The sequence below is a fragment of the Bubalus bubalis genome, chromosome 7, assembly GCF_019923935.1.
Source record: "Bubalus bubalis isolate 160015118507 breed Murrah chromosome 7, NDDB_SH_1, whole genome shotgun sequence".
Taxonomy (NCBI): domain Eukaryota; kingdom Metazoa; phylum Chordata; class Mammalia; order Artiodactyla; family Bovidae; genus Bubalus; species Bubalus bubalis.
In genome coordinates, this window is record NC_059163.1 from 607,751 (window position 1) to 632,878 (window position 25,128).

At 66.2% G+C, this 25,128-nt stretch overlaps 1 protein-coding gene across 5 annotated transcripts; it reads right to left on the reverse strand.

Moving 5' to 3' along the window:
- Window positions 1-23,924, reverse strand: CTBP1 (C-terminal binding protein 1). 5 transcript variants are annotated; one of them, XM_025290494.3, is made up of 10 exons: window positions 23,769-23,922; window positions 16,511-16,703; window positions 15,011-15,165; window positions 6,573-6,717; window positions 5,242-5,448; window positions 3,468-3,682; window positions 2,472-2,602; window positions 1,805-1,932; window positions 1,049-1,166; window positions 1-888 (listed from the first exon to the last, which is right to left on the reverse strand). In XM_025290494.3, exons 2-10 carry the CDS (start codon window positions 16,515-16,517, stop codon window positions 702-704), a joined length of 1,293 nt encoding a protein of 430 aa, XP_025146279.1. In that variant the 5' UTR covers window positions 16,518-16,703; window positions 23,769-23,922; the 3' UTR covers window positions 1-701. The 5 variants fall into 5 exon arrangements, with proteins under 5 accessions (XP_025146279.1, XP_025146280.1, XP_006067448.1 ...); XM_025290495.3 differs by lacking the exon at window positions 23,769-23,922 and adding an exon at window positions 23,146-23,378; XM_006067386.4 differs by lacking the exon at window positions 23,769-23,922 and adding an exon at window positions 21,890-22,053.
- Window positions 23,925-25,128: the final 1,204 nt, after the last annotated feature.

Genomic DNA, 25,128 nt, shown 5'->3' on the forward strand with positions numbered 1-25,128 from the left:
TCTTTCTGGGACTTTTATTTCTTTAAAATAATTCATACAAATGGTTACGGTCACAAACATGATTTTAACCAAAATATTGCTAGCCTACCACATCAGCAGGACGGCACCGCGGGCCGGGTGCTGCACCCGTGGCTGGATGGAGGCCGCGCGCTCCCACCCAGCTGCCTCATGATGCCGTCTTCGTTGGAAACAAGGGGATCATGCCAAAGTTAGGAAAGACAGCCTTGGTTCTGTTTTTCTAAATTATTCTAAAAATAAGACAAGCAGGTAGAAAAAACAATGCACTGTGTGGCGTAAAAAGAAAAACGGGAAGGATTCATTGTCCTGAGAAGTTTGCCAACTGCCTGTCTAGGGCGCTCCTCACGCAGGAGGAACGGCCGGGAGCAGCGCCTTGGCCGCCCCGGCTCTCCTGCCGACAGCTGAGCAAACACACCTGTGATGTTCTAGAGACTGTACACAGACAAGGACATTCGGGGAGAGTGAACTACTAACTTCTGCTGCTTAACGAGGACGCGGAGGACGCGGAGGACGCGGGGCGCGGCCGGCCCTCGGGACGGGACAACTACAGTCGATGCGGGCAGCGGCGCCAGCTCAGCCCCGGCCCCCGGCCCGCTTCCGGAGACCGGGCCACCGCGGGCACCGCGCCTGCACACGCCCGTCCAGGGCTCGGCCAGCGCCCCGGCTGCAGAGCTCCGCCCCGGCTACAACTGGTCGCTCGCATGGTCTCTATCCGCCTCGGGCTTGACGGTTTGGCCGGGAGAAGGGGCGTGGGGAGGGTGGGAGACGGGGGGCAGGCCGTGGGACAGGGACATCGCGCTGGGGACGATGCCCTCCACGGCGGCCGGGATGCCGCTGGGTGCCACGCCTACCACGCCCGGGGGGTACCTGCTGGGGGAGAAGGCGCCGCATGAGCCCGGGGGGCGCCCTGTCCCATTTCGTGCGGCCAAGACCCAGGACGCCGCCCCATCCACCACCCTGAAGGCTGCCGCCCGCTCGGGCGCGTGTGCCCCAGCCGCCCAGGGCCACGGGGGCCCAGGGCCCCGCTTACCTGTACGCCGCCCCATTGAGCTCAGGGTGTACCACGGCGGGGTCCACGCTGGCCCAGTGGGTGGCGGCTGCCAGGTGGTCTTTGTTGACGCAGTTCTTCAGGCTGTCGGGGATCCGGCCTGGGAAACGCGGGGGAGTGAAGGATGGGGCCTGCGTCCCGAAGCCACCAGGGCCTGAGGGGGCTCTGACGGGGATGGGGCCGGCCGCCCCTGCGGGCGCAAGGCCCTAGGCAGAGCGGGCCCCGCCTGTCTGGGCAGGGTCCCCCTCGAAGCTCAGGGACCCCTAGCCTCAGGTGGGCGACCTCAGCTCACTGGTGCCTGCTCAGACCAGAGGTTTCAGGGCTGACGGGCCCGCCCAGGAAGCTCGCACACACAGAATTCTTCCTCAAAGGTGCGGAGAAAGACACACGAGCTGACACCCCCAGGACAGCGAAGGAGCGTCAAAGACGCGACACCAAGAACCCCTGCGTTCAGGGTCTGCCGCGCGGAAACGTCAGGCCCTGGTGGGTCTTGTCTCCTTCCGCTCCCAACCTGTGCCCCGCCCCGCGCCCCGCCCCCAAGGCCCACGGCCCCGCCCCGCGCCCCGCCCCCAAGGCCCACGGCCCCGCCCCGCCCCCAAGGCCCACGGCCCCGCCCCGCCCCCAAGGCCCACGGCCCCGCCCCGCGCCCCGCCCCCAAGGCCCACGGCCCCGCCCCCACGACCCTAGCAAGAGCCTGGGCTCCCCCACGCCCATGCCCCCACCCCCGACCCTGCCTACCTGTGATGGCTCTCCGGATCTCCCTGGCCGCCTCCTCACGCATCTCGATGGAGGCCTGCTCGCTGTACCAGGCCGCATGCGGGGTGCAGATCAGGTTGGGCGCGTCCTTCAAGGGGCCCTGGCTAAAGCTGCAGAGAGGTCAGAGGCTAAAGATCAGAGCCTGACTCTGGCCGGAGCCCACCCCCACCTGTCAGATCTGCCCAGCCCCTCCCTGACCTCAGTGGGGAGGGTCTCAACTGGGGACACGCCCAGCCCCTGCAGGTGATTTGAGCTCTCAGACCTGGGGCCCCTGAACACCCCTGCAGGCTCCAGGGGTGAGGACCCCCCGGGCCCTGCTGCCCGACAGCCTCTCGGCTGGGGCGTCTACACACGGCCACCTGGGGGCCAGCAGCCTCGGACACTTGACAGGGGGCCCTGGTCTCAGGTCTCCCCCTCCCCCAGGTGCAGGACCCAGGGCTGTCCTGGCCCACAGAGCTGAGCTCCCCTCCCGCTGAGACCTGGCTTGGCCCTGGAGGAAGGTCTACCCTAGGCCAAGCTCAGGCTGCCCAAAGGCAGGGCTGGGAGACCGGTGTGGACATGGCCTCACCCCCCACCAGGCCAGCCGCAGGCTAGCGCAGCACATGAGCCGCCCGCCCACGCTGGGGGCCCCGGGAGCAGCGGGAGGCACCTGAAGGGCTCTGACTCGTGCACGTCCAGGGCCGCGCCGCGGATCCGCCCCTCCTTCAGGGCCTGGGCCAGCGCCTTCTCGTCCACCAGGCCTCCCCGGGCCGTGTTCACCAGGAAAGCCCCTTGTCTCATCTGGGAAGGACAGACGGTGGGCCTGAAGACGCCCCTTCCCTGGTTCTGCGAAGGAGGCTGCCCCTGCTCCGAGATGGGGCACTCCCTGTGACCCCAGTTTCACCCCGCTGATGGGCTCAGGCAGCCGTCCGTGGGCGCAGGCCTCTTCCCTGGCAGGCTCCTGTCTGTCTAGGTCTCACTTGGTTCTCACGGATGGCACAGCCTGCCCAAGCCCCCAACCCCCAGAGGCTAGCCCAGCACGTGGGAACGGTGTCCGGCCTCACCCTCCACAGGGCTGGGGGCGTAGGGCAGACAACAGTCACGGCTCCACGTGTGCACACAAGAATGTGCAGGCACTCCCATGCACACACGTGCACACACAGAAGTATATGTAACCACATGTGCATGTGTCTGCATATGTGTGTGTAAGTTGCTCTCTCGTGTCTGACTCTGTCCATGGAATTCTCCAGACCAGAATACTGGAGTGGGTAGCCTTTCCCTTCTCCAGGGGATCTTTCCAGCCCGGGGACCAGGTCTCCCGGATTGCGGGCGGATTCTTTACCAGCTGAGCCACAAGGGAAGCCCAACCATATGTGCATGTGTGTGTATACACGTGTGGACAGACACAAATGCAAACCGTGACTGCACAGGCCTAGAAACATGGATACACATCTATACAACCCATGTGCACACACATTGGGGAGGGCCATTGTCATCCAAACTTGCCCACACCCAGGTGTGTGCACTGCACGTGCTCACAACACAGAAGCCAGTGTACACAGAGCCACTTGAAAGGCCCGGACCCAGGAGGGGCCGTGCAGGGTTAGACCGTCTCGCCCCCCGCCCCGCCCCGTCCCCCGCTCCAGGGGGTCCTGCAGGCGCAGACCTGCTTGACGGTGAAGTCGTTGATGAGGTGGTGGTTGTGCTCGTTGAGGCCGCAGTGCAGGGTCACGCAGTCGCTGTGGAAGAGCAGGTCCTGCAGCGTGCTGACCCGCTGCAGCCCCAGCGCCCGCTCCGTGCCGTCCGCCAGGTAGGGGTCGTAGAAGAGCACGTTGAAGCCGAAGGCCTTGGCCCGCAGTGCTACCGCCTGCCCCACGCGCCCTGGGGGAAGACGGGCATCACCCTGGGCGCCTGCCCCCAGAGGCCAGGCAGTGGGTGCGTGGGGAACGAGGTTTCAGGGAGAAGGGCCGGGGCCCCTGGAGTACGGGCACCCAGCAGTCCAGCGGACCTCCCAGGGCGGCACCGCGGGGGCTGGAGCAGCCACTGGCTCTGCAGGCGGGCGATGCAAGCCAGGAGCCCCGGCTCAGCCACTTCACTGCAGCACCCGGCTCCTCAAACCCAGGGAAGCCCAAAGAGGACTTCCGTTTTTATGAACAAACGTGGAAAGCAGAACTGTGTATCCAGCAGCTGCCACCGTGCAGCTCCTGGGTCCCCGGGAGCCACACACAGCGCCTCAGTGTGGCGCCACCACGGCTGCGACCCTGGCCTCTGCAAGCAGCACAGGTGCCGAGCCCCCGCCTCAGCTCACGCCGCCGGGGCCACCACTCTGCTTTCAGGCCGAGGGAACCAGAACACAGGCTGTGGGGGTCTCGAGGGGACGCAGGGTTGGCCGGAGCAGACAGCCAGGGCCATGGTCCCCAGGGCAGGTCTGACGGCCCCCAAGGACGACCAGGAGTCGGTTAGGATGCGGGCTCCGGGGCCTGTCTGCACCAACACTGCCTAGATGGGATGTGGCCCCAAATCCACCGGCCAGGGACATACAACCGCCCCACCCTCTCCGCGCCCCTTCCTCCTCCTCCATCACACCGAGCGGCCCCACCGGCCCCACCCTGGCTGGTTCCGGGCACAGGGGCCCCGTTGCTCGGTGTACGGTGCTTGCATGGCTATGGGGCTCTGACCAGCCTTGGTGTCTGTGTGGGCAGTCCAGCAGGACAGCAAGTCACATCGGGAGTGGGACATCCCCACGTCCTCAGACGTCCGTGGTCCTGACCTGAGCTAATGCAGGTGTGTCTCTGCCCTGCAGCTCCCCACAGCTGCACAGCGGGTGCCTCTGCCATGGAGAACCCTGGGGATCACAGATGGGGGCACAGGAGCTACGCCCCCAGGCAGGACAGGCTACTCCGTCCACACTCGCCCTCCCCTGCCTCCTCAACCCCCGAGGCCGGACCCACTCCAGTACCTCTGCCCCCAGCACGTCTCTGCTCCCTGGTTTGCTACCTGAGCTCAGGGCACCAGCCTGCAGGGCACGAGGGCAAGCGAGGGGGACAGCGAGCAGCCTCCCTCCACCCCGGACAGGACTCAGGGCAGCCGCCTCGGCCCCACATGACAGCCCTGGGCGTTCGGCAGGTTGAGCGTGCACAAGTGTGGACGCCCACAGGCCACACATGACCCACGCCACAGGGTACGCGTGACCCCGCCCAGAGGGCAGCACGACCCCGCCCACAGAGCATGCGTGACTCCGCCCATGGAGCACATGACCCTGAGGGCACTAACACCCGGGTGGGCGTGTGGCCCCGCCTGCTGTTCCTGGGGTAGCTAAGAGACCAAGCCACCCAGTGCTGCTCCCTGGCTGGACAGCCGTCCCAGGTAGAGAACCCTCCAGCAGCCTGGCCCAACAGCCTCTCCGTCCACAGGCGCGTGCATGGCGGAGGTCAGCGCACCTAGTCCGATGACGCCCAGGGTCTCCCCGCGGATCCTGGCAGCTCCGGAAGCCACCTCCCGGATCTGCTCAACGCTCTGGACGCGCGTGCCCTCCCGCAGCGCCTGGTGCAGCCACGTGGTCCTGCGGTACAGGTTGAGGATGTGGCACATGGTGGAGTCGGCGGTCTCCTCCACGGATGCGGCCGGCACATTGCAGACGGCAATGCCTGGAGATGCAAGACACGCGGGGCGGTCACTGGGATGGTCTTGGGTGCCACCGACACGTCCAGGCCAGGAGATCAAGGCAGGTTACCTGCCCCTGTCCTGGACCACTGGCCACTGGCCCTTCCTGGAACGGGTCTCGGCCAGGACACTCGTCCCCAAGCAGCGGCTTCCCCGCCCCTCAGCACAAGGAAGAACGGGGTGGGGGGCAGGGCGTGCATGGGAAACTGAACAAGAAGAGCTGGAGTCCCCGTCAGACTCAAGGCGGCGCCAGAGACCAGGCCCTGCAGGGCTTCAGAGGGGAGGACCACCCAGCACGCCCAGACGTTCCTGGAAGAAGGACGCAGCCCCAGCTGGTCAAATCAAGAGGCAGAGAGGACCAGCTCCGTCAGCAGGCACGAACCCTAGGGACACGCCGGCTCGGAGAGCACCCAGCGTGCCCGGCGACAGTGGGGCGGACGCCGCGGGGGACAGGAGATGGCGGGGTGGACGCTGGGGCGACAGAGCTCAGCGGGCCCAGGCAGGGTGAGCCCTGAGACGCATGGCGGCTGACAATGCAAGCGGCTCTCTCTGCGGTTCTGAGCTGTCAGTGACCAGGTGCCGTGGCTGAGTGAGTCCTAACCTCCCACAGGCGGTGACCAATACAAAGGAAACGCAGAGGCCATAGCCGAGCGGCACCGCAGGCAGGAAACTACCCAACAGACCCAATAGATTGAGTCTGTTTCCAAGTGTGAGTCACGCACGTGTGCTCGAGAGCATGTGCACAAGAGCACAGGCACACCCCCATATGCACACCAGCATGTACACACTCCCGTGTCCTGAGTCACAACAGAAACTTCCTTTCCCGGCCCGTCTCGTGAACAGGGGCATGAGAACCCTGACGCGGGCGTGCTGGCCGCCCCTGGACAGAGGCCTCCTGCCCGGGTCCCCGGGGGGTTCTGCAGGAGGGCGGGTGCACTGCCCGAGGCCCGGGCCTCCTGAGGGACAGTGCCGCCAGCCTGCACCTGCCCGAGGGGAGCTGGCGCGGGGCCCACACGCGGAGAGCCGTGTGGACGCCAGCCCCCAGGCCCCAGGCCCCCTCCGCGCGGGGAACCAAAAGCAGCGAGGGGGAGGGTCCCGAACGGCCTACCCAGGTCCCCGGCCGACTTGATGTCGATGTTGTCAAAGCCGCTGCCGATGCGCACGATTATCCGCAGAGCCTTGAACTTCTCCAGATCCTCCCTGGTCAGCGTGATGGTGTGGTACATCAGTGCGCCCACGGCCTCGTTCAGGACCTGCAGCGAGAGCAGCGTGGTGACCGGCGCTGCCCCGAGCAGCCCGCGCCCCTGTGGGCACAATAGGCTGTCTGGGTGGGAGGCCACCCGGTCCCCGCGTGAGCACCTGCCATGACCCGAGGGTAGCGGCGACCCAGCAGACCCGCCAAGGACACCTGCCGGGTCGACAGAGGGGACGGGGCTCGCCTGACTGACACAGGGAGGTGGGAAGGGGGCTGCCCTCTCCCTGGGCACTGGACGCCACAACAGATGGAAAACAAGGGCACTGGGAGGACCCGAGACCCCCAGAACCACCGATGGGGAGGGGAGCCATACCGCCATGCATGACCCACTCCCCGAAGAGGAGCCGCCGCGGGGCAGTGCACACCGGTCCCCAGGCAGTGAACACACAGCAGTGAGCACGGCACCCTTTCACACCGGGAGGGGCACACGTGGTCACCCATCACCGTCACCGTGTGGGCTGCTCCCCCCGGAAGGGTCGGGGGGCGGCTGCAGCCCGAGGCCTCTGTCCTGCGCACCGCGGACCTTGGGGGTGGCCTCCCTCGGCTCCGCACTGGGAGGGGCGTCAAGGCCAGGCACAGGTTTTATGTGTGCTCGGCCAAGAGGCTGGCCTGGCCAGTGCAGACCCCGCGAGGGGCCTGACAGCTCAGTCTCTGCCCCGCGGAGCATGGCCGGGGCACCACCCCCCCCCACCAGGGGGTCAGGATGCTTGCAGGGACGGGGTGTGCATGTCTCAGCGGGGCTGCCCCAGGTGAAACCCATGTGAGCAGGTAGCTGCCAGGGTCTCCTAAGAGCCTGGCGCACAGACCTCCCCACCCGCGGGGTCTGCTTGCGCTGCACCCCACGCAAAGCCCCTACCTGCGCACGTGCACAGCCCCACCCACCCCACCGCTGGCTGAACCCGCGTTCTGTCAGCACCCGTCCACCAGCGAGACATGCCTGGCTGGGGGGGGGGCGGGGGCACAGCCCAGAACCAGGAACGAGGGTCTGCTCCGGATGTGCTCAGAACAGCCAGAGACCTACCACCAGCTCTACCTCTGGACCCAAGGGCAGGGCCCGGGAGCTGAGCCACCTGGACCCAACGCATCAGACTTCCAGGACCTGCTGCAGCTGGGGACCCAGTTCATCCCTCCCTAATGGGCTGGTAATTATCCGCAACACCTCAGAGGCCATGGGGAGCCCGCGGGAGCCTGGCCGCAGCTGGGGACCCGGTTTATCCCTCCCTAACGGGCCGGTACAATTCACGACATCTCAAGAGGCCACAGGGAGCCTGCGGGACCTGTCGGCCACCCTCCCCTCTCCGCACAGAGCATCCAGCGCTGACTCGGGGTCCCCGGGGGGCAGAGGCTGCTGGACTCGCAGGGCTGCACGGCCAAGGCAGCGGCTGGCCCGCAGTGGACACAGCGAGTGCCAGGTGCGGGTGCTGAGGGGGACCCTGGGCAGGAGCCAACAACCTCTCAGATGGCCAACGGCCCCGGGCTCATCTCTCCTACGATCACGGGGTGTCCAATGGAGCCAGACGCAGGGCCCCCCAGAATGCAGTTCCTTGAGGGTGGCGTGGCCTTCCTTCTCGTCCTACTGGCCGAGGGGGCCCGGAGAACACAGCACAGGGGGAGAAAGGTCCAAGGCAGAGACCGCCGTCAGCAGGGGAGAGGGCCCAGGGCCTGGTCCTACATGTGTGGGCAGGTGCCGCCGGCCTAGCTCGGGCCCTCCCTGCTCAGAGGACCCAGGGATCCCAGCCCCAGGCACACGAACGGGCCAGCGGGACCACACTGAGTCCTGACAGCCGCCCGGCCTCCTAGGAGGGGGTCAGACGCAGGCCTGGTGAGGACGGTGTGAGGCAGTGGGCCGGCATCAGAGGCAGAGGGATTACGGGGGCACGCGGGGTGGGCAGGGCACGCGGCCGGGGCAGGGTGGGTGGCGAGGCGGGAGGCTCAGCCGGCAGGTCCCTGGGAAGGCCCCTCTGGCCGCCCCACGCTGTGTGGGCGCGGCTGTGAGGATGCCCCCAAGGCTGTGGGCGGGCTGGGTGGGGACAGAGGTCAGCGCCCACTGTGGGTAGGCGGGCAGGTGCTGGAACCGGAGAGGCGGACACGTGGCTGCCGGCGTCGGGAGGGGAGGCCCCGTGTGAAGCCTGGTCGGGCCTGGACAGCGGACGCGTGTGGCCCTCGACTGAGACGGGGGTGTGTGTCGGGGGGCGGGCTGAGGCAGGTGGGATGGGAAGGGGTCCTCGAGCGTCCTGGGCCGCGAGGCAGCGCATGGCCCGGGGCCATCTTGAAGGTTCTAAAGCTGGGAGACCATGCGGCTCCCAGTGTGTCCGCTGGTCTCCCTGAGGTGCGTGGGCGGCTCCCCACAAACCTCTTCAGGCTCTGGTCCCGCTGCTACCAGCCCGGGCACTTCCGCCCACCAGCACCACCCACCCGGCACCTGGTGACCCCACCTCATGTGAGGCGCACGCCAGTGGGCACCATGATTTTAGCTTTACCTTTAGACAGCATATTCAAAAGCAGAGAGATTACTTTGCCAACAAAGGTCCGTCTAGTCAAGGCTATGGTTTTCCCAGTGGTCGTGTATGGATGTGAGAGTTGGACTGTGAAGAAAACTGAGCGCTGAAGAATTGATGCTTTTGGACTGTGGTTTTGGAGGAGACTCTTGAGAGTCCCTAGGACTGCAAGGAGATCCAACCAGTCCATCCTAAAGGAGATCAATCCTGAATATTCATTGGAAGGACAGATGCTGAAGCTGAAACTCCAATACTTTGGCCACCTCATGCGAAGAGCTGACTCATTGGAAAAGACCCTGATGCTGGGAGGGATTGGAGGCAGGAGGAAAAGGGGACAACAGAGGATGAGAAGGCTGGATGGCATCACCAACTCAATGGACATGAGTCTGAGTAAATTCCGGGAGTTAGTGATGCACAGGGAGCCCTGGCGTGCTGCAGTCCATGGGGTCACGAGTCGGACATGACTGAGTGACTGAACTGAACTGATCTGAACTTCAGGTGTGGCTCACCCACACACGGTTGTGGGTAAACCCCTTTTCCATGCCTGGTCCTGTTTCTGCCGAGCGTCCCTGGAACCAGTACGAGGGGCAGCGTTCTCAGAGGGAAGCCCAGACGCCCCCAAGGGCAGTCCCACGGTGCATCCACCTCAGGGTGAGCCCACCGCAGGGCCACTGCACCACGCCCAGGCCCTGGGCCCCACTCCTGTTGGTTCCTCATGACCCTTTTCCTGGATGCAAAGTGGCCGCAACACCCCTGGTATGCCATCGACCTCCCACGGTCCACTCCCACCAACCTCCACCTGTTGTGTGACCAGCTTGTCACTGACTCAATGTTATCAAATCCACAGGGGCTACCAGGCCTGCCTGGCTGGGCACTGGGAGCAGCAGCACCTGAGGGGTGCTCACCAGGCACCAGCCCAGAGGTAGGCCATGGCGTGGCTGGGGGGCTGGGCACCTCCTCATCTCGAGGCTCCCCTCCCAGCATCTCACACACACAGACATGCATGCATGCACGCACGCATGCACACACACACGCACACATATGGGCACCTGCACACAGAGACACACACACACGTACACACAGACACACGTACCAGACACCTGCACACAAAACACATGCACACACACGTGAATACACAGACGCACACACATACACAAACATGTGCACACAGAAAACACATGCGCACGCACACACATGCAGAAACACGCACACACGTGTACACATGTACACACATACAGACGCCTGCACACAGATAAATACACGTGCGCATACAGACACGTGCGCATACAGACACGTGCGCATACAGACACGTGCACATACACATGCATGCACACACACATGCGTGTGCACACACCCTCAGTGAGGCCCAAGGCTGACATTCCCAGATGGCCCCAGGGGTTTCCGGATGACGGGCCAGGTGGAAGGACGGTGGGCTGAAGACTGCAATTCTCGGGGGTCTGCCGGAGCACACCAGATGGGCATGCGGGGGCGCCGTTGCCCTGGGAGTCTCCGGGGCCTGCAGGAGCACCGCCAGAGTGGCACGCGGGAGCCCGGCTGCCCGGGTGTCTGTGAGCTCTCGGGGTGGGGACGGGTCCCCCGCTCCTGCAGGCTGCTGGGCCGGGTGTACACCCCGCCCTCGCTCGCTCTCCGCTGGGACGGCCATCGCCGCCCGCTGAGGGGCTGTCTGCTGCTAACCCCAGCTGCTGCGTGCACTGCAGGCATCCCTCCGTCACCTCCTCTTCCCTGATCTATGCGATTTGTTTTGTGGGGAGACCGCTGGACTGCCTCATGGCCAGACAGCCCCTCCTTTCCACACGTGACCTGCAGAGCTGCCGCACTTGGTCTGTTGGGGGCTGGGGACGGGGGACGGCCTCGCGGACACTCCTCTCACTCCTGGGTTTGGCGCGCGCACAGGGCACTGCCCAGCATCCCTCAGGTCCCGAGCGGGCCCCCACTGGCACCACTTGGTCTGAGTTTCCCTGCGCTTCATGTCTGCCTCACCTGGTCTCAGCACATCCCTGCTGGGACTCCACTGACCAGGTCCCCGCTGCAGCCCCGTGACCCTTCCCTGAGCGCGCCCCCGTCTTCCCCAGCTGGCCTGGCCCTCGACGGGACCCCAGGCCTCCTCTTCCATGGCCGCCTCCACCTCATGGGGGCCTGAATTTCCCCCAAGAGCCTCAGAGGGAGTGGCCAAGGGGCAAGACACCCCCTCAGGGTCCGCATGCTGGGGAGGGGGGAGCAATCCCAGCTGAAACCCTTCTCCCAGGAGCTGTGCACCTGCCTGGGGCCACTTTGATTCCTGTCCCCCACCCGGGCGCTGGTGAAGTCTGAACCCTGAACCAAGGCCTCCGGGGGCCCCTGATACTTGTCCTGGCTCATGGTGGGAACATGGGAGCTTCCCTTCAGCTCTGAGGTTTCTCACGTTGTGGTGAAAATGTCCAACGTCCATCCAGCTATGAAGACGAGCTGGCGTTTGCCCAGTGCCTGCAGCCATTTGGTCTAGGGGCCCCGTCAGCTCCACAGCCATCGGGGTCCTGGACTTCTGTCTTGCTGCCCTGCTGTTCCCAGGCTCCATGTAGCTTCCCCTCAAAGTCTGGGTGGCTGCCCAGGCTCCAGCCGTCACATCTGGTTGCTGCTGGGCTGTGCTCAACTCTGCGGCCCCTGGACTGTAGCCCGCCAGGCTCCTCTGTCTATGGGATCTCCCAGGCAAGAGTACTGGAGTGGACGGCCGCTCCTTTCTCCAGGGGATCTTCCCAACCCAGGCATCAAACCCACGTCTCCTGAGGCTCCTGTGTTGGCAGATGCACTTGGCGCCTCTGTGCCACCCAGGCTGGCAGAGAGGAAAGACAGCTCTGCACACACAGGCTGCAGCGCCCCCTGGTAGGACTGGGTCACCCGCGCACCCCTGGCTCAAGTGGGGGTGGAAACAGGAGCCCCCAAGGCCGGCTGCACTGGGGCCCGGCACCCCGGGGAGTCTGCATCTCTCCATGCTCCTCATCTCTTCCACCTTCCCTCTGGGCTTCCCAAGACTACGTCTTCCAAGCTTCCTGCTAAAACTTAAATTTTTTGCTCCCGTATTTAGTTTCCAAGAGCTCCTCTAGCCCTTCTGGGACTCCTTTCTTGCTGCGTCCTGCGCAGTGTACAGTCAGGCAGCCCTCCGGCCTAAGAACAGCAGTCTCACGGTTCTAACATCTCTTCTCTCTGAAGCAGAAGGTTCTGTTCCCCGGACACTTCTTCTGCCTCTTCTCTGACAGGCAAGGCCTCGGCGTGGCTCCCGTGGGTTTCAGGACGTAGAGGGCCAGTTGGGGGGGTTGCCAGCTGCCTGGCGGGGTGGGCAGAGCTCGCTGCAGAGCCGAGGGCCCTGCCCCTGCCCAGGGGCCTACTGAGTAGCTTATATGGGTTTTATAGTAACTGGCTGAAATAGTTTTGGTAACTTACAATTTTAGAAGACACGTTTTATCTTAGTTTTCCAAGTCATTGGCAAAACTTGTTTTAATATTGCTTAAAATTTTTAACTTTTTTTAACTGGGTGATTCACTTTTGGCTGTGCTGGGTCTCTGGTGCTGCGTGTGGGCCTTCTCTGGTGGCAGCAGACAGGCTGCTCTCCAGGTGTGGTGCATGGGCTCCAGGGCATGTGGAAACTTCCCGAACCAGGGGCTGAACCTGTGTCCCCCATATTGGCAGGCAGATCTTAACCACTGAACCACCAGTGAAAACCTGCTTATGATTTTTAAAAACTTCTCCCTGTATTGTCTCTCTTTTATCTCTACTGGTTTTTCTAAGCGTATCTTTTCTGTTTGAAACCGTGTAAGACTCACAGGAAGCTGTCCATGGGTCACGTCCTATCGGAGGAGCCGCCACCTCCACGCAGGACAGCCGTCGCCACAGAGGAACGCCCTCCCGTCAGCACGTGAACCCGGCACCTCGGCCTCCCGGTCATGGAGACGGGACGGGGTGATGACTGGCCGTCCCTGCCGGCCAAGGCCAGCACCCGGCTCACTCTTCCTTCTGCTGGCCGAGCAGGCGCCGCGGGCCCGGGCCCCGGGCCGAGGGTGGCTGGGCTCCCTCTGGTTCCAGCCACGAGGCATGAAGCTGCTGGGGGCTCTCGGGAATGTCAGCGTGGCTGTGGGGCTTGCTTCTCGAGTAGAAACACTGGCCATGGGCCCGCCAGGCGGGCAGCCCGAGCCTGCTCGGCTCAGGGGCCCACCCACCTGGGCTCCAGGGGCCGCCGCGCTTCTCTCACCTGCAGTCCGCGCCCCCATCAGCACTGGGCTCCGCCCCCTCCGTCAGCTCTGCTCCTGGCCCGTCGCCGCCCTGGGTCCCACCTCGGGCCCTCACCCAGAGCCTCTGCCCCAGCCGGCCGCCTCCCGGCCACGCTGCCCACGCAGCCGGCAAGTCTGCTTCGCGCGCTCACGTCAGCGCCGCCGTTTCAGCTCCACATCTTCCTGACGTCTTTTCTGCGCTCGGCTCCTCCCGGATTCTCAGGCTGGTTTCCACATTGTGGTGGTGGCGGCAGCCGCCCCATGGCCTTGTGGGGCCCCTCCCGGGACTGTCTTTCACTCTGTTTTTTTTTTAATTCGCTCAGTTGTGTCTGATTCTTTGCAACCCCGTGGATGGTAGCCCGCCAGGCTCCTCTGCCCGTGGGATTCTCCAGGCAGGAGCAACTGGAGTGGGTGGCCATGCCCTTCTCCAAGGCTCTTCCTGACCCAGGGATTAAACCCGTGTCTCTTAATGCCTCCTGCTCTGGCAGGCGGATTCTTTACCACTAATGCCATCTGGGAACCCCCAAAAGTGAAAGTGAAAGTGTTAGTCGCTCAGTCGTGTCTGACTCTGCAACCCCATGGACAGTAGCCACCAGGCTCCTCCCATGGGAGTCTCCAGGCAGGAACACTGGAGTGGGCGGCCATGCCCTTCTCTGGGGCTCTTCCCAGCACAGTGATTGGGCCCAGGCCTCCCACGTTGCAGGAGGTCCCTTCCCGTCTGAGCCACGGGGACGCCCTTGTTCAGTCCTCCCCTCCCCTGAGGCCCAGTTGTCTTCATCTGCGCGCTGCACTAGCCGTGATCTGCATGACGACTTGGGGCCCAGGCTGACAGCCTCTCCCCACAGAGAACTGTCCCCTTCCTCCTGCCAGCCTCCCAGGCACAGGGCGGGGACCTCGATCACCCACGTTCAAGGCTGTGGGCAGTCCAGGGCAGATGTGGACACGTGAGGGCGGGTCTGGTTCCAGCTCAGCCTTTCCCCAGGGGCCCAGCACAGATCCGGGGTCCAGCCGGGCTCCATGCTCACTGGCCCATGAGGTGCCAAAGCCGCCCAGCCTCTCAGCCGCCACTGCCAGCCCAACAGGTGTGCCAGCCCAGCAGGCGTGGCCTGGCCATCGCCTTAGTTCACCCTGCAGCATCTGGGCCTCTCCCAACCCTGCGGGCCCTCCAAAGTGCCGAGGTTTTATAAGCCTTTGTCCAGCTTCCTCAACTGACTCGGGAAAGGTGGTTCTGAAGTCTGGTCGGCTGTGACTACAGACAGAAACCAGATTAACGCGCTCCCGTGCTGGGGAGCCTGGAGCTTCCGGGACTCGCGTCACGAGAGTGGCGACCACGCGGCACAGGGCGGGGGCGTCCCGGTGACCGCCGCCGTCATCAGCACGGGCTGGCTGGGGCGCCGCCCGCCCCCTGCCAGCACCGTCCACCACAGCTGAGTCCGAGGTGCCACTTTCTAGGGAAGACCTGTTTACAAGAGAGACGTCCCTGCGCCTCCCGACAGGCCAGGAGGCACCTGCTCCCCGCCTGCCCGCGTACCTTCTCGTGGATCTCCTGCGTGGACTGCGCGTCACAGAAGGCCACGGTGGCCACGTCCTTCAGGATGGGCATCTCCACCGTGCAGTCCCGGCCGTCCAGCAGCGCCACCAGGGGCCGGGGGTGCATGGGCCCGTTCATGATCGGAGGTCGGACGCCTGCAACGACAGGGCCGACGCTCAGCTCCCTCAGCCCACCCACCGTGGGCCTCGCGCAGCCCACCCTGAGGACGCTCAGCTCCCTGCCGGGGCCTCAGCCCACCCGCCGTGGGCCTCGCGCAGCCCACTCTGAGGACGCTCAGCTCCCTGCCGGGGCCTCAGCCCACCCGCCGTGGGCCTCACGCAGCCCACCCTGAGGACGCTCAGCTCCCTGCCGGGGCCTCAGCCCACCCGCCGTGGGCCTCGCGCAGCCCACCCTGAGGACTTCCAGCTCGGTGCATCCAGCCACCGAGACCTTTGTCAAAAATAAACTAAAAGAAGCCAGGGGCAGTTGGTACAGCTCGCTGCCACCTGAGCGGCCGCTGACGGCAATGACACCCCACCACAAACCAGGACCTTGGGGACACAGAGCCCCAGGCCCCCTGCACTGCAGCCAGGGTCAGACACGCAGGCCAGAACATGGGGCTCGCGGGCATGCCTCACATTTCTCTCTCAGACCAGGCTGCAGCATCACTGCCCCGAACCGACAAGGACCCAGCCGGCTGCAGCCGGAACAACCTCGGCCTGAAGGGCTGTCAGAAACTCCCTCCTTCCACCTGACGCCCAGGCGGACACAGGAGGGCGAGCGGACATGCGAGGTGGCCGCTTCCACGGCCTGCGTCGGACCCCGGCCCTGCGCCCCCAGCAGGGCGCCGGGCCCCTCTGTCTGCAGGGGACACAGTCACTGCCGCCCTGGTCTCTCCAGCTCCCCCTCAAGAACAGAGAGTCTCACTCGGGAACAGCACCCACGTCGGCGTGGCACACGCCCACCCACAGCTGTGTTCAGCTTCAACTTTGCAAACCTTGAACCACGCAGCCCTGAGAACTACGCCCTAGGGTCCAGGGGCCTCTTAGCCAGAAGGCGCTCATGGAGCCTTGAGTGAACCAGCGGGCGGGCCACACAGACAGGAGCCCCGCCAGACACCGAACGGAGCCCCGCCAGACACTGACCGGGGAGGGGGCACGGACAGGAGCTCCACCAGACACTGACCGGGGGGCACGGACGGGGGTCCCGCCAGACACCGAACGGAGCCCCGATGGGCACTGACCAGGGGGGCACCGACGGGGGCCCCGACAGAGGACACCAACCGGCAGGGCCGGGGTGGCAGTGACTCCCGGCCATGGCGAGTCTGCCGGGAGGTCCGGAGAAGCCTGCCACCTCCTGCGGCCTGGCCAGCACCTCCCCCGGGACCCTCTCCAGAAGCAAAGCCCAGGGCCCCTGGGGCGTCCCTGGCTGACCCCACACACTCGGGGACCAGGCGGCTCTCCTCCTCGGGCAGCCTTGCGTTCCCGAGCCCGAACCAACCTGCCATCTCTCAGTATGGGCGCAGCTCCCACGACCATGAATTCAACTGTTCAAAGCAGCTATCTTCAGAATCCCCCAGCAGAACCGTGGCCTGTCACTGCGTCCTCATCCCACGTCTTTAATTGTCTCGAACCAAAGCTCCTAGGCGCCCGTCCACGGCGACCACCGAAGCCCGCGCCGGGTCAAAGTCTGACTAAAAATTAAACACAAGAGACACGTTAAACGCCACTGAGGGCCAACTGGACTCCCGAGCCCGGGTCCCCACGTCCTCGACCCACAGCCACCAGGCGGGACATGGTGTGGGGGTGACCGGCCGGGCCACGGCCAGGACTCAGAGGCTAGAGGCTCACCCCAAAGGTCACATCCACATGCCTGGGACCCCCTAGACGTCACGCGGTGCGTGAGCTGGGAGGGGTGGAGGGTGGACAGCTCAGGGAACACGTCTGTGGCCAGTTCTGGAAGCTTCTGTCTCATGGGGCCCATCACTTCCTGGGCCTGGGATACGGCAAGCAGACTGGCCTTCCATGGAGGTTGCTGGGGAGAGGCCCCCGGGATGCAGACCCCAACCTGAACACCCCCCTCGCAGGCCTGGAGATGGGGGCTCCCCAGGCCAGTGGGCACATCAGCCCCCTTGGGCAGCGTCCTGCGGCAGGGGCTAGATTTAGGGGTGGTCTTCCCCAAACAGCTCCGGGGGCAGGACGACCCTGGACAGTGGCCGGGCCGGGACGGGGCCCGCAGGCGGGTCACACGCCATCGGGGACGTGGGCTGACAATCGGGGCTGGGGGTGAGCGCAGACCACCCAGCCCCCGCCCCGAGAGCCAGGTTCACCGTCTCAGGGCGAGGCCACCCCCAGCACGGGGCAGACCGTGGGCACCTGCCGCGGGGCAGGGGCCTCCCAAGGCCCAGGTGCCCTGTCCCCCTCACAGCGGCTGCCAGGAAAAGGGCCTGTGTCCACAGAGAGCGCCGAGTGGGCCTCCTCCTCACCCTACCCTGGGCTGCACAGCTGTGTCGGGCTGCAGGAGGCCGGCCCCACAGACTCCTGGGCCCCGTGGACAGTGACGTCCAGAGGCCCCCGCCCCAACTCCCATCTGCGCACAGCCCTTCCGAGGGCAGGACGACCCAGCCACGACCTACACCTTGGGTTGCCCGAGTCCTTCCTGATCCGGCCCCTCCCAAGAAGTACTGGCCAACAGACCAGGCTCAGGCCATGAACACAGGACATGGGGCAGGGGCAGCCCACTTCCAACAGCCCCTCCGTCAGCAGGCTGCTCCCCTCTGGGCCCACCACCCAACGGGCAGCCAGCACCCAAGCTGATCCCATCACTAGCTCCCGTGTGGCCTAGGGGTCACCCCCACGTGGCCGCGAGGGTTGAAGCCCCCCCAGCATCTGGGTCCTGTTTGCCATCTTTCACAGGCCCACGAGCGGGGGTCATGGCGCCTTGGGCCCCAGTCCCCACGGCGTGGACGGCAGCCCCGTCGTGAAAGGACTCGGTGCCCCGGATCTGTGCTTCCTGAGCCTGAGACACGCACTGGGCTGCCCTCACACAGAGCAGCAGCGCTCCTCTCTGAAACCACAAAACACGGGGAATCGACGTTTTCGTGGTGCAAATGGCGACGCTCCTCTGCCTTAACTTCCCTCCGTGAAAAATGTCCTCAATTAGCCGTCAGACAGCAAGTATCCCCCCAGCACGGCAGACATGGCCCCGGGACAGTAGGCCACCCCACCAAACCGCAGCAACCTCACCGCCAGCCCCCAGGCCTCAGCCTCTCAGAAGGCACTCGGGGACACTGACGGGCAAGGGATGCCCAGCCGCCGCGGCAAGCCAGCCACCAGGGACGCTGGCCCGCCTTGGGGTCTCCCTGGCTCAGCAGAGCTGCCCTGGGGCCCCAGCTTCACGCCCAGTGGCGCATCACAACCAGGGGTGGGGGTGTTCTGCTGGCTGCGATGGCCCCTTGGCCCACCCCTGTGCCCCGACGGGCAGGGCCAGGAGAGGGCACTCAGACAGCCCAGACTGCAGAGGCAGCAGGGAGCAGGCCCCAGCAGTCACCTCCGCACGGCCGAGTAGGCCGTCCTGTGTGCTGCCCTCTGCCCAGAGACCCACGTGTGCAGGTGATGGGACTCCAGAGGGGTTACAGCCGGCCTTCTGGCAGGAGGCTTCCGCCAGCCTCCTCCCTAAACCCCAGAGAAACCAGGAAGTGGGTGGGGGGCGCCCGACAGGCCTAAGCGGTCACTCACGGGCCCCCAGTCACCAGCGCCCTGCCTGCCTAGGGCCAGGCTCCGCCCCTCAAGTGAGGCCCCATGCCATGCCCTCCCAGCCCTGGTATGGCAGCCGGGACCCTGGGCCCTCGTGCCCACCGCCGGCCCACCTGCCGTGAAAACGGCCTCAAAAGGAAGCCCCGCTGCACCGAGCAGCCTGAAGGGGCTGGCATGTCCCCCCTCCATGGGGCAGAGGGTGCCCACCCACTGTGGGCCTGGGGGCTCGGGTGCCAGTCTGGACAGGCGGAGAGCCCTGGTCAGAGCTCAGGCCCAACGCACAGACTGGAGGCGCCCTCTGGCGGGCCACGCGAGTCTGCTCTGTGCCGGTCCCAGGGCCCTGTGGGCAGGACGGCAGGGTCCAGCAGCCAAGACTTGGGGGTTCGACCGTCTAGTCATGCTGGGGATAACGCAAGACCACGGTCGAGAAACTTCCAGGCTAGCGATGGGTACACTCGTGGGGTGAAAACGCTAAGCCCCACCTGGTTTCTACAGACAAGCAAACAGCAGCCCGTAAGCGACCTCACTGCGCAGCACACCCATGGCAGAGCCCGACACAGGGCCGCAGGACAGCCTCGGGGTCGCGGTCACGCCCAGGGCCCCAAGCCACCCCCATCCTGCACACCCCGCCAGGCGCCTCCTGGCCTCCGGGCAAATGGCGCCTTTAAGGAGGGTGGAGGAGGCCTGCAGGGACCCAGGCCCGTGGCCAGCAGGTGTGGCCCCGCAGTGGCACCCAGACACGTCCCATGCCCTCTGTGGGTGCAGGGCCATCCTGCAGGGGCCCCACCCCCACCCTGACTGGACGAGTCTCAGGGGAGACACGGGGGTCTGCGATCCTCCCCCCAGGGGAGCAGGGGTCGGAGTGACGGGGGGAGGGGTCGTGGCCAGAGGTCCCTCACCCTGCAGACTGCAGGCACACCTGCCCCGCACCCTCTCCAGAAACTGGGCCCTGTCTGGAGGTGACGCACGGCTGGCTCCTTGCAAAGAAACTCTGGGGACAGAAGGGATGGGGATGCCCCCTGCCCCCTGGGTGACTCCAGTGACCGTGGGGAGGGCCCATCTTGGAGGCAGGTGGCTGACAGTCAGGGCACCTACCAGGGTAGAGGCTCCGTCCCCTCAGTGGCAGGGCAGCGAGGGGCAGGTGGGTCACCTCATGACAGCCCAAGGTTCCCAGGTACTCACACACTGTCCTGGTCAGCCCCAGACCCAAGACTCTGAGCAGAGGGGCCTGGCCCCGTCCCCCTCCCACTCTGCACCTGCTGACCCCACGGAGGTGCTGTGGGCGCTCGGGGTGGGTGTGCCGGGAGCGGGGGTGGGGGTGGGGGGCAGGGAGACAGGCACACCTGCTGGGGGGGGAGGGGCTGCACCTGCTGGGCTGCAGCCTCCCCACTAGACTTCACTCTCTTCCTCCTAGTCTCACCCCCTACCAGCCTCCCTGGTCCCCTCCTGCCCTCTTTGGTTTTGCTCAGGGATGGACATGGATGCCAATCGACCTTTGGGGCCCTGAGACCAGGACACAGGCTCTGCTGGGCTGGGCTTCTGGGGGCACTCAGTGAGCACGTGGGGAGGCAGGGACTTCTGATGACCAGCCTGACGCAGGGACCATGCTGGCCCCACGGCAGGGGACAGGCGCCATGGGCAGCGTGGGCGGCAGTGCCCAGCGTGCACGCCTGCATCCAGCGGCACAGTGAGGGGCAGGGGACGCAGCGGCCGGTGAGAGAGGAAGCCCCTCTGAGAGCTGGACACAGCCCTGAGCTCCCCCGGCTCCCAGGCAAATGCTGGGAGAGGGTGATGACTGGATCTGCAGGGCCAAGGCGGACGTCCACGCCAGCCACGGCCCAGCTCGGGCCCAACAGGACGGAGGGCACTGGCCAAGGCCCAGCAGGCAGCCACGTCGACACCCCTCCCAGACCCCGGGACAGGCAGATGGCGCCCTGGAATGACACCTCATAGCAGCAAGAGGGGACGGAAGGGACCAGAGGGGACGGCCGGGGACTCGGGCTGCGACTTGACAGCCACGCTGAGGGCGATGCCGACAGGGGGAGCTGTGTGGGGGACACTCTGCACCGTCTCACGCTCACTCCCGCCCGTTCCACACACTGGGCGCGCGGCCCCGCACCGGACGGCCACTCCGCCCCGCCCCACCCCAGCCACCATGCGCCTGGGCCGCATTCTTGGGCACAGCTTCCCAGGGTGTGGCTGCTCTAGGAGAGACCAGGGCTGTGGCTGGCAGACTCCAGGGTCACCAGAGTCACTGAGCCCCCAGACTGATCACAGCACATCCCTGCCTCTGCAGGACGCCCAGGCTTCCTGAGAACCCGGCCCTAGGCCTCACTGCTCCCACAGCACCAGGTCAGGGACGTGGGCTGGCTCACGCCTCCTGATGCGGGCTACCGAACACTACAAAGTGAACACACCCAGAGCTCACCGCCAAACAGCCTCTGCTTCCTCTCCAGCCCCAGGAACTGCCCCTTCAAACTCAAGCTCCAAACTCTGCAGCCACGAACAGGGTCCCTGACCCCACGTCCAGTCCTCCAGCCATCTCCCTGACCCCGCGCCTCCCACACTCCACCAGGCCTCTGGCCTGCACACTGCGGCTCCTTGGTCACCGCAGTCCCTTGCACACGCCTCATCAGAAGGAAACGCACGCGTCACTGCCCCTGGTACCTTCCCATCCTCCTCTGCAAAGCCGGCCCATCGGTCAGGACGTGCCCTTTGGCTGACCACCAGTCACAGCTCTGACACGCCAATGCCCCCTGCCCACCCCCGTGTCACTCTGTTTGAAGAGCCGGCAGCAGCCACGCCTTCTCCAGCTCACCCCCACCCCCAGCACAGCCATCTGAGCAGGGGTCTGGCCACACTGACAGGGTGGGTCTGGCTGTGGTGGATGCTGAGCCCCTGTAGGCAAGGCCAGGGGGCTCCCCCAGGCACGCAGGGCTTCATAGCACCCGCAGCAGGACCACCCACCAGAGTCAGCCTCGTTCCGCAGTGTCCTCTCAACTCCTCAGAAACCAAAAGGCACCCCGCACTCGTGCTAGATAAAAGCTGTGCCGAGAGGCATGAGTGTGTCATGAAGACTCTTCCCCACGCGTTCACCTCTCCCGCCGTCTTCACTCATGCCCACCTGTGCGCACGTGTCCTGCTACCTTCAGGCTGCTGAGTCCCGGAAGAACTTCATCCACATCAAAGAACAGAGAGGGGCAGGTTCACTGTGATGCAAACCGTGACTCCGGAGGTCACCTTCCTGCCTTCCAGAGAGAGTCTGCACAGAGACCCTGGCCCTGAGCCTTGCTCCCTGCCCCCTGCCCCCCCAGGGCCTAGCACCCTCCCCATCCCCCGCCCTGCCCCTCCACCTGACAGGTGGCACCCGCTCAGTCACGTGACCCCACTTCTCATGCTCCATCCCCACTCTACAGCCACGACACAGCACAAGGAGTCCACGACCATGCACCGGTCAGGGGCTCGGCCCGGGGTTCCCTGAGGGCCAGGCCTGTGTTCTTGCCTGCTGCGACCACTCGTCCAGAGGCTCAGGGATGCTCCCCATGCAAGAATAGACAGGAGACGCTAACCCACAGGGCACCCCAAGCGTCCACACTGCTGGAGACAAGCTTTCTCCTGAGTATCTGTCTCTGCATACATACATTTGAGACTTGGGTGAGGGGGTCCTGGAGAGGGAGAAGGTGCCCCCATGGGATAAGACCTGGAGACCCCACTCTGGACCCCACATGTGCGACCCAACTGTCCAGTCATCCAGAGAAGCGGGACGGGTGGTATCACTCCTCGGGGCGGACTCGGAAGAAAACCAATCCCATCGCACGCCCGGACAGCGAGCCTGTCCTAACCAACCACAGAGAAGAGCATCACCGGAAAGGAGGCTGCCAGCCAGGCTCCCCGCTTCAGAGGCTGCCCGCCACAGGCCGCCTTCCCGGCAGGGCCAGGGCCGGGGGGCCCTCCGCGGCGAGCAGGCACCGGCCAGAGGGAGCCCCGGCCGAACCCACGGCCGCTCCTGCATCCACAAACCTCAGAGCCCGGGGCCCGGTCTGCGGACTCCCGGGGGAGGGCGGGCGCGCGGGAAGCCGCGGGGGGCGGCCCCTCCGCAACCGACCGGACGCGCCCCCACCGCGAGGGGGCCCCGGCCAGGGGAGCTGGGCCTGCTCGGGGGGCGCGACAGGTGGACACGGCCCGGCCCGACGGGGGCGGAGCACGGCGGCCAGCAAAGCACCACCGCGGGCCGCCCCCCGGTCGCAGGCTCGGGCGCCGCCCGGGCACGGAGGGTGCCTGCTCCCCACACTTGACAAAGCAAGGAGGGGACAGGGTGAGACGGACGCGGCCACAACCGTCCGGTCACTCGGGCGGACAGGGGCCCGGGACGGGTGTCACCTCCGCCGGTGACCGGCACGGCGCCCCCCGCCGCCTCGGCACGTCAGACGTTTCAACAGCGGGTCCGCAATGCCCAGGGGCGCAAAGCCCCGGAAGGCCCAGCCCCAGAGGACGAGGGGCCACCGGCGCGCCCGGCCTCCCTGCGGGGCCCCGCCGGCAGGAACCCCGCCAGCCGGGACCGCAGGGCGGACAGGCCGGCAGGGCCCCCGCCTCGGGCGCGGAGTCCCGGCCGCGACGGTCCTGAGGGCCCCGCACCCCTTTGTGTCACCTGCGCGGGCGGGCGGGGCGGCGGCGCACGCGCACTCGCGCACTGAAGCCCGCGCACGCGCGCGGCGCCCCCCGCGGCCCTGACCCCGGCCCCGCCCCCCGACGCCGGCGCGCACACGCACGCAGCACGCGCGCGGCACCGCCCACGGGCGGGGGAGCTGGGCACTCGCACGCAGCAGCCCGCGCATGCGCACGGCGCCCCCCGCGGCCCCGGCCCCCGGCCCCCGGCGCGCGGACGCCGGCGCGCACGCGCACTCGCACACAAAGCCGGCGCCCGCGCCCGCCCCGCCCGCCCCCGCGGCCCGGCCCCGCCCCGCCCCGCCCCCGCGGCCGGAAATGCGCGCGCGCGGCCTTACCGAGCGGCAGGCCCTTGTTGAGCAAGTGTGAGCTGCCCATGGAAAGGCGCGGGCGGCCGCGGGCCCCGACCAGTCCGGCGCGCTCCGCCGCGAGCCCGGCGCGTGGCGCGGCCTGGGCGCTGTCCGCCGCTCCGCCCGCTCGCCTGCGCCCGGGCGCCGCCGTGCCGAGCCGCCGCGCCGCGCCAGCAGCCGCTCCACCGGGCGGGGACAGGGCGCGCGCGCGGGCGGGGCTTCCGGCGCGGCGGCCTCCTGTTTCCAGGCGCGGGCGCCGCGCAGACCACGCGGGCGGCTGCAGGCCGCGCCCGCCCGCCCCACCCGCCCCCGGGGCCCGGCTCCTCGCCCCGCCCCGCCGGCCGCACCTGCCGGGCGCCCCGCGGGCCCCGCGCGTGCTCACGCTGCGGCCCCCCGGCCTGGAGCCCGTTGAGCCCCTCGTGCACCCTCCCGCGTGCTCCCATCCCGCACCCACGCGCCGGCCGCCGAGCGAGCGGTGTCTGCGAACCGGGGTTTTAAGTCCTTTTGGGCTCCTTGGGGCCATGAGGTCGTGGGAGGTAGCGGCGCCGCCCCCGGAGGGTTCCTCTGAGATAACCGGCCCTTGTGCTTGAGATCCGGGGACCGAGGAGGGCACAGGCCTGGGCGGGGAAGCTCCCCCGGAACCGGGTCGGTGGAGGTGGTCCCTGGGAAGCGGCCAGGTGTGTGGCCGAAGTCGGTGTAAATCCAACGTCCCCCACCCCCCAGCCCCAGCGAGCGACCTGTGCTTCGTTCCAGAACTCCTCCTGGCACTCGAGGGTCAGGAGAGCTCTCCAGGGTGGGAGGTCTCCAGGCCCCGGGGTCAAGGTGCTCCGGTCATGGGCAAGGACGGAGGCTGGCCCTGGGAGACCGTGATGTCTAGAGCAGCGGTGTCCTGGCAGTGGGAGTGCTGTCAGGCGGCCTTGGGGACACGCAGTGCCCGTATTCATAGGTGAGCAGCACTGAACCAGACTGCGGTGGGCTGGTGAAACGTGAGGAGCCGTCCTGAGAGCAGCTGGCCTCTATGCATCCTGCAGATCCACAAGCCAGCGAGAAAGTGTGGGTGGGTTTGATAAGCGACGACAGGGGAACCGGGTAGCTATCCACAGAACAGATGCTTTTAAACTCGCGCTTGGTACTCACCTGTGAGATTACCTCCCAAATTGGATTAATTAGAACATTTAGGGGAAATGAGAAAACAGGGTTAAATGAACATTCAGCAAGTCTCTGAGAGAACTTTCCTGAACACAGACACAAAACCACTCACAAGGGAAAGCCCGGCACCCCAGACCTGGGCGCGTGTCTGGCCCACACACCCTTCCTGTTCTCTCAGTTAACTGGGGATGGGGCCCCT

Bases quoted from the DNA above. Each gene is read 5' to 3' on its own strand.
- CTBP1 (XM_025290491.3), bottom strand. From the start codon at position 23,808: ATGGGCAGCTCACACTTGCTCAACAAGGGCCTGCCGCTCG. The intron at 3,683-5,241 runs GTGCGCTGACCT...GTCTTCCCCCAG, and splicing joins CCTGGGCGTCATCGGACTAG to GGCGCGTGGGGCAGGCGGTA. The intron at 1,933-2,471 runs GTGCCTCCCGCT...ACCTCTCTGCAG, and splicing joins CACGAGTCAGAGCCCTTCAG to CTTTAGCCAGGGCCCCTTGA.